Genomic DNA, 9,039 nt, shown 5'->3' with positions numbered 1-9,039 from the left:
GTGTGTGTGTGTGTGTGTGTGTGTGTGTGTGTGTGTGTGTGTGTTGAGGAGAGGGGGAATGAAAAAAAAATCAATCCTCATTCTCCACCACAACCTTTCATGTGGAGAAGAAAATTATCCTACTTGGGGTCCTTTTTTCTTTTCAGATCCACTAAATGCATTTTATTAGAGTAAAGACAGGTGTTACAGAGTTAGAAATTTACTCCTTTTCTAATGAAAACTTGACTTTCAAACTGGGGAAGGGAAGGTATTGAGGGCTTTGTCATTCCCAATGGCCCTCTGTGACAAAAATTGTCTTAGCAATTTTACAGCACAGTTTTTAATGTTTGATCTAACTCTGATTGTAATAAATATTGATAACATCTCACCAGATGATGTGTACTTTCAGCTCCCATTATTTCACCCACACCAGTACTAGACACAAGTTACTCACATTTGAGTGATACCAGTGAAAATCAGCATAAGAAAGATCAGCGTAAGGCCTGTTTCTGTTATACTATAATTGTGTATTTCACATGCTTTGTAATGAATGAAATAAACTCATTATTGTTCAGGAGGGACTTGCAGTATGTTGCACAAATGTAATAGCAAATTAATATTATAGAGGGCATAGTCTGTAAGATAATTAAAATAACTTTGTTATTTATTTTCTGTGTTTAGACAAGATAATAATATCCTTCTCAGTTTCCATGGCAATTGGACTCGTGATTGGAGGGATAATCTGGGCTTTGTTTACTTGCTTGTCCCGTCGCAGAGCCAGTGCCCACATTTCACAGTGGAGCCCCTCAACCTCTACCCGCCGTTCCAGACCTCCTTCTCATGGTCCAGCTGCCAACAGGCCTGGATTCTACCGCAACAGCAGCTGTGAACGTCGCAGCAACCTCAGCCTGGCCAGTCTCACCTTCCAACGGCAAGCCTCTCAGGAGCAAGCCAACTCCTTCCCAAGAAAATCAAGTTTTCGAGCCTCCACTTTCCATCCCTTTTTGCAATGTCCTCCACTCCCTGTGGAAACTAACAGTCAGCTGATTACTCTGACTCCCACTAGCACCACCACTACAGTTGCGGGAAGCACCACCAACAGCTTAAGTCGACCTGAATTCCACTGGTCTAGCAACAGTCTCCGCACCTGCCATTCAACACAAACCCCTCCTCCTGCCTATGAGACCATCATAAAAGCTTTCCCAGACTCTTGAATTGGACTTTTGTTTTAAATACTTAGATATGGGTATGCATACATATCTTAGAAAGAACCTCTGCCACCCAAGACAGATTTTCTGTGCACTCAGATGATCTCTGTGAACCCTTCCTGTTGTTGTAGTATGCTGCAAAAGGGACATACATTGCTGAGATGCAGGTGACACTGATTCATTAAACAAGATGCAGTATTCTGTTGCCTCAATAAACCTTCTTCTCTAAGTTACTGCTCTGCAGTGTAGATGTGTGTTTATATTATCCTTTGAATTAGTAACGGTTGTAGGGCTTCTAATGTAGAGGGAAAATCTTCTATAGTTTAAGAAACTGGTGACTAATTGAAGAAACGAGCCAGGTTAAAAGTACTTTGTTGCTACCCATTCATTAATTTCCTTCCAGGTTCACTCTTTGTGTTTGGGTTGTTTTGGGCGTCCTGTTTTTAAACATTTTGTCTGTGAGTTTTAGATTCTCAGGCCAGGTACAGAGTGATCAGAGTGATCCACCAGTATAAGTGATCAGAAACAAATCTATACCCATAACTGAACAGAAGTTTGGCACACATGGACTGATTTAAACATAGTGGAACCTGTCTGAGCTTTGCTTCCCTCCCCCCAGCCTCCACACCAAAGGCTGAATGTGTATTCTGCTTGCTACCAATTTAAACTACGCCACTTATAGAAAACCATGTAATTTAGATTGATTCTGCCTCGGGCCTTTTGAATGTCTGTACAGAGCCTCAGTAGTTACTTTGTTTTATCCCTTACACAAAGCGCTTTATCCCTTACATCCCTTTGACCTCCTGTAGTCAAACATTCCCAGGAACCTCTGAGCAGAAACATGGTTTAAAGTCATTTTAGAGTTCCAGTTTTTTAATGGGTAATGCAAGTCCCATTTTAATGTTTGTATTGGGCTCCAAGTTACACCAAACAATTCTTGCTTACACAGAATTCTCCAAAAGAGGAATCATAAACATTTTCCAACAGGGAGTTGGAATGAACCCGCTTGGCCCTGACATGGATGAACATGAGGATCCACTGGTTTTCCATACCAGCTAGTTGTACTGCAGCACAAAAAGAGCTCCCTACCAGTGAAGGAAGTGCATCATGGTACCCAGCCATGGCGCACTGTGGGCAGAGTGCTCTGCCTCCAAAAACTGCTGAAAACATGACTCTATGTGCCAAATCCAAAGGTTCCATAGGATGGATGTGTCCTATGGGGCATAGGTTGCAACCCTTGATATGAATTGTGGCCAAAAAAGGTAAAGCATTAAAAAAATTGTGAAAAAGAGATATCTCTAACCAAGTAAAAAATTAATGACAAATTAATTAATGAAAAATAAACACTATATAGACACTTTATTCTGTAATCAGCAGAATGGGTAGTTACATTTTATTACCGTATAAGGCAACAAAGAGCAGAACCCTTGACATTTCTCTCTCAGACTTGGTCAGCAAGATAAACAGCATGAATGGCAACTATTTTTAATTAAGCTTCCTGATTTGCTATGGGAATACTCATTTCCGTTCTTTAAATTGTATTTCTCATGCTGCACAAATGTTTCATCCTTCCTGGAATACTACTCAGTGAAACACTGTATTTTGCTGAAGGGAAATGGGTTAGACAACAAGGGTAAAATTCTGGCTCTGTTAATGTCAATGGTAAAACTCTCAAGACTCAGATTTCAACATTTCTGTATTTACTTATACAACTGCTTTAGTATGTAAAGATATGAATGGGGTATTTAGAACAGATTAATGCAGACTTTGACTTTCAGGAAGGTAGAGCAATTACAACAGGTTTCCCATGGGCATAGAAGTGGCAGATTCCACTGACATGGGAGAACTTCAGGTTTTGGAGCAATGGAGAAAGCACAAACTCATTCAACTTGATCTAGGTCCTAGTAACTGCAATGAGGGATGGATAATCCCATAGTGAACAGTTTTATGTTTGAATGCCGGGAAGGGAGTTTCAACATAAAGGGTGCCAACTGCAAGAACAACACTGCTCATTCCTGGAATATTAATAACTTTAGCTCCTGTGGAGAATTGGGAAAAGAGTTATTAGTTACAGTGGGTTTGAGTTATTAGTTACAGTTCCTTAATGAGAACCAACAACTGCAGCTGTAGTCAATGGGAACAACAGGAACTCAGCAATTCTCAGGAGCAGGCAAGATGCTTATCATTCAAGATTCCTACGCTTTCTGTGGGTGTTGAGCGCACATCACCTTGCGGTGCTTAACATCTCTCATGAGTGGGCCCTGAGTCACCAGTATTGATCTTTGCACTTTAGTTTCCAAGCCTACTGTTTTCTCTTTGCAAATATCACTACTAGTTCTAAACAACCTGCCCAACTTTTTTAAAGGAAAAATATTTTGCATTCAGCATACTGTCTGCCTTTTTTAATGTGCACCTTTTTTCCTTTATAAAATTAAATCTGATTGCTAGAAACACATATCATTCATAAAGTTGTATCCAGTGTTTTGCTTCAGAAAGCATGGATTCTAATAAACTAAGGGCCACTAATGGTTCTGACTTCAGTCAGAAGAAGGCTTCTGCTATTGTATTAGACATTTCATTTTTTAAAATGTTTCTGGTAGGCTTCACTGCATCCCAAATACATCTGCACAGTGTCTGAAGTCCCTTTGAAAGGTAATACCACCTGTTGTAATGTCTATGATACAATAAAGTCTATTTCTGTTCTGCTGGTAATTGATTTCAGCGGACTATTCATATGAGAAGTGAGAGGAGGGTATGGTCCACAGTATGTAACCAAGTTATTTCAAAGTGATTGCTCCTTTCCATTGAAATAATTTTTAAAAAAGTAAATATTTACCTGTCATAGACAAATACAAGATTTGCAATATAACCATATATTATTTCTTGTATTAAACTATAGTTAGAAAGTAATATAGGAGGAAAGGCTATAATTTTCTGTATTTTTTCGTTTAAAAATCCACACTGGCCACAAAAACTGTTTTATATCCCCTGGATCACAGAAACTAGAACATGAATTCTTTGGTGCATAACCAATATGGATGTCAACTGCTTAACTAATAGCATGAGCAATAACTGAGATTAATATTTTGTAAGCATTGTGGAAAATTTGGAATGTGAAATAAAGGTAGAAACAGTAATCTGTATCTTATGTTTTTTCTTGATTTTATTTTGAACAAACTGACTCTCACACTGTGTACTTTAAATAAATTATCTTTTGTAGAAAGCAAATGTACAGCGCCAGAAAAGTTATATAAAGTACAGGATTTATTATACAGTAAGACAACCCAATGGTTGGAAACCAAGATAAAAAAACAGCAAGGGCATGTTTATATTGTATCTGCAGTTTTCATGGGTGAAGCATGGACCTCTTATCCAGTCCTGCTCTGTGCCATACCTGGAACTGAAGCAGTGAGCTGTCGTGGCAGCCCTGCTGCTGTTCTCAAGGTCTCTTTCTAAAGCAGTGGTTCTCAAACATTTCTAGATTCAAGGCACTCCTCATTAGAGGACCTCCTCATCAGAGGACTCAGAAAATGCTAGGTTTCACTTTTCTTGAAACCTGCAGAAAAGTTTTTTGACTGCAGAAAAGCAGTTCTCTTGGTGCAAAGTACTCAGAAAGACCACAACAGATCAGAAAGTTTTTGATGCTATGGCTTCCTATTTGGAATCTCTGGGTGCATCCAGATGAGTGTGGGTGTTTGGTTACCCAGAGACAAATAGCAGCAGCACACCTTGCCTTACCTGGGAGCCTCCAGGGGTTGCAGCAGCAGTGATTCTGCTGTGCGGAGCCTGACCAGCAGCTGGAGTATGACTCCGGGTGGCCTGGCTCTGCTTTTGAGCAGCACATACTGCCTGTGCATGCACTGTGCTGCTTTTTTTTTTTCCGGCTAGTTTTTTTTGACCCCTGAACCCAGGGGTCAAAAAAATCTGTGGGGGAAAAAAAGCATTGCAGTGCATGTACAGGTGGCATGCCTTTGCAGCAGTGCAGAGAACATCTAAACGTGTGGTATATAGTGCTGCAGACACATTTGCGGCATCACATACCACATGGCCATGCTTGGGCCTTTGGGTTTATCTTGTGAGTCATATGAATCACATGTAGGTGTTTGCACACCTAACAGTTGCTCATACCATGAAACACCCTTAAAAGAATCTCAGAGGACCCCAGTGTGATATGGCACCCTATTGAGAATCACAGCTTAGTGTGCTTGATAATGGTGGTTGGAGGGGTATTGTGAGAGTGGCTTTACTGCCTCTTTTCCAGGCATGGCACATACAAAGCAAAGGAGGATGGTTTTAAACAAAACGTTCCTTTCCTTTAACATGCAGAATTATTAGGTAAGCTGGCTGGGGATTTTTAGCAGGTTGCTTTTTCCTCTAATTGAAAAATCTAATTTGCCAAACCAAAAATTTTGTGGAGACATACTGGTCAGGGCACTCCTGGGGTGTGAGGGATCTAAATTATAGTTTTGTTATGTGTTGGGTGGAGCAAAGTGATTCCTCTAACCACCCCAAAGCTTTGAAGGGCTCTCATTCATTTTTTCCTTTAAAAGTATAGAAAGGTTGTTTATTCTTTAGCAGAACAAAAACTTCTCTTTTATGGAAAACAGAATTCTTTTTTTTCAGCCAGCCCTATTTATTAAAATGCTTTCCCCTTCTGTCGTGCTGTTGGAAGGTGCTCCCCTTTCCTCTCCCTAAAGGTTTTTCTTTTTCTGCAGCAGCATTATGAACAGAAATATTTCAGGTGCACACAATGAATTAAGTTCTTTTTAAGAAGTTTAGATGGGGGATGATTCTTACTAATATAATTTTAGAGCTGGGGAAAGTAAAGCACAGACAGATTAAAGGACTTGCAGAGTCACATAGGAAGTTACTGGCAGAGTCATGACTGGAACCCAGATCTTCTCACACCCAGACTTGCACAATAATTAATAAATTTTTTCATATGATAAAACACGTTTTTTGTATTATCCACATTTTAGATCATGTGCAGAAGCTGCTAACCATGCTTTGGTTCCATACAGAAAGCAGATTAATGACATCTCAGGATATTTAATATTCCTTGACCTTTCATTACTGAAGAATTTCTGATCACTTATTCAGACAGCTACAGATGATAATACTACATTTCTGAACATACTGTCTTTGCCAAATTAAATTTTTAAAGTTCACTTGCAATTTACCATGAAGTTTTTGAGTCATCTTGACATGTATTGTTAAGTGTAAACTGAAAACTACATTTACTGGAAAGGTCCGCTCAGAAATGAAATGACACATGCCAGATCCCTGACCTATAGGCACTTTATAAAATTAGAAGATGTCGATGATGCAATGCAGCTTCTGAAGGGAAAAAATAAAGAAAAAAAAACACTAATAGGAAATGTACCTCTAACATACCCAAAGCAGATTAGAAAATAGTGTTGACATACTTTATAGAGAGGAAGATAATAAGAGTATAAATCAGGTATGACTTATAAATTTAGGTACCCAAATTTGGGCATCTAAATCTGCATTTGGCTTAAAATTACTAGAATTAACCTGATTTCCAAGGTGTCTGAGCATCAGTATTTTTCTACAGCAGAAAACAATGTACCTTATAAAACCCTTCACCACAAAAAAGCAAACAAACAAACAAAACAAATCCCAGTTGCTACTTTGTTTCATGTGGGTGTAATAATTACAACTTTAATTTATGCAGCACTTTTCACTCAGCAATGTCATAAAGTCCTTTACAAGCTGTGCACATTGCTGAAGGAAGAGGAATAACCTACCAGCAACTTCTCTGGAGTCACCTAGAATAACAGAATGGAGTCTTCTTCAGCCCAAGCACACTCTGTGTCTGCATCTATTCTCTCGCTTTATTACTACAATAGTACTCGAGGCTACACTCATGGACTGGGACACCATAGTTCTACACACTGAAAGTGCCTATAGTGAAAAGTCCCCAAAACCTACAGACCGGGTCAACAGCTTGATTGAAAAATCACACTGCTCTATAGGTGACTAACTAGTTTAACTAAAACATAAAATTAATAATTATTGGCAAATTGCTTACAAGAGAACAACAATTTCCTGAGTGCACTGATCCTTGGGACTTGCAAATAAATTTTCATTTCCCTTTACATGTCTGACAACATTGCTACATCATGGTAGGAGGCACATGGCAAGCATGGATACTTGAGGTACCACTGTAAGTCTGTTTTACATTTGCATGCTTCCTGTGCAGACATGAAATGGCTGTGGGCCCTTATTTTTGTCTATTCAGCAGCCAGGTCAGGGTGATTTATAGAATCATAGAAAATTAGGACCTCAGGAGGTTGTCTAGTCCAAGCACCTGCTCAAAGCAGGACCATCCACAACTAGATCATCTCAGCCAAGTCTTTGTCTACCTGGGTGTTAAGAACCTCCAAAGATGGAGATTCCACAACCTTGCTGGGTAACCTGCTCCAGTGTTTTATTACCCTCCTAGTGAGAAAGTTTTTCCTAATATCCAACCTAAACTTCCCTTGCTGTAATCTGAGACCATTGCTCCTTGTTCTATAATCTGTCACCACTGAGAACAGTGTAGTTCCATCCTCTTTGGTACCACCCTTCAGGTAGCTGAAGGCTACTATTCAATCCCCTCTCAATCTTCTGTTCTCCAAAATAAATAAACCCAGTTCCCTCTGCCTCTACATGTAAGTCATGTGCCTCAGCCCCCAAACCATTTTCATTGCCTTCTTCTGGACTCTCTCCAATTTGTCCACACCCTTTCTGTAGTGGGGGCCCCAAAACTGAACTCAGTACTCCAGATGTGGCCTCACCAGTGTTGAATAGAGGGGAATTATCACTTCCCTCTATCTGCTGGCAGCACACCTACCAACGCAGCCCAGTATGCCATTAGCATTCTTGGCAACAAGGGCACACTGCTGGCTCATATTCAGCTTATTGTCCACTGTAACTCCCAGGTCCTTTTCTGCAGGGCTGCTGCTTAGCCAGTCAACCCCCAGCCTGTACCGATGTGTGGGACTGTTCTGTCCTAAGTGCAGGACTTTGCAAGAGGCACGTGCAGGAATGAAAAAATGTTCCCCATGCTGTAAACTTGTCTGTGGTTTTCTCCAGGCACCTGCTCCTTCCCCTGCTTGTCTCCAGTTTCCAGAGAGCAGGGGACAGCAGGAGAATGCCTCCAGGACTGTCTTCAGCCCCCTGTTCTTTCTCCTGCTTGTCTCTAGCCTCGGGAGAGCAGAGAAAGGAGCAGGGGGCTGGAGACAGCAGGGGAATGTCTCTGGGGCTGTCTTCAGCCTTCTGCTCCTTCCCCTGCTTGTCTCCAGCTTCAAGAGAGCAGGGGACAGCAGGGGAATGCCTCCAGGGCTGTCACTAGCCTACTGCTCCTTCTCCTGTTTCTAGCCCCCTGCTCTTTCCCCTGCTGTCTCCAGCCTCAGGAGGCTGGAGACAAGTAAGGGAAGGAGCAGGGGTCTGGAGACAGTAGGGGAATGTCTCCAGGGGCTGTCTCCAGCCTCCTTCTCCCTCCCGAGGCTGGAGACAAGCAGGGGAAGGAGCAGGGAGCTGGAGATGATCAGAAGGCTGGAGACAAGCCCCTGGAGATAAGCTGGAGACTTCCCCTGCTCTCTCCAGCCTCCTGCTCATTCTCTGCTACTGCCGATGAGTGGGTGGGGGGCTGGGGGAGCATACAGGGAGCTGGGGAGATGAGCGGGGAATGAGGGAAAATGCACGGGGAGGCAGAGGGAATGAGCCTCTTGCTCGTTCTCCTATTCTTTCCAGCTTCCTGCTTGTTCTCCTGCTAATCTCTCCTGCTTGCTACTCCCCTCACTCCCCTCCGCTGGTGTTTGTGGGTAGTCAGCAATTGCCCTGATGC

General features: G+C 41.6%; 1 protein-coding gene across 1 annotated transcript in view; it reads left to right on the top strand.

The window, feature by feature from the left end:
• Nucleotides 1-1,683, top strand: part of MYCT1 (myc target 1) — a 24,597-nt gene extending 22,914 nt beyond the window's left edge. The window contains exon 2 of the mRNA XM_019527457.1: nt 661-1,683. Within this exon, the coding sequence (XP_019383002.1) occupies nt 661-1,193 (533 nt within the window). The 3' untranslated portion in view covers nt 1,194-1,683. The remainder of the gene's footprint in view (nt 1-660) is intronic.
• Nucleotides 1,684-9,039: the final 7,356 nt, after the last annotated feature.

The sequence above is a fragment of the Gavialis gangeticus genome, unplaced genomic scaffold (genome assembly GCF_001723915.1).
Source record: "Gavialis gangeticus isolate Ggan-Ray unplaced genomic scaffold, GavGan_comp1, whole genome shotgun sequence".
NCBI lineage: Eukaryota > Metazoa > Chordata > Crocodylia > Gavialidae > Gavialis > Gavialis gangeticus.
This window is presented reverse-complemented; position numbering and strand designations above follow the sequence as displayed.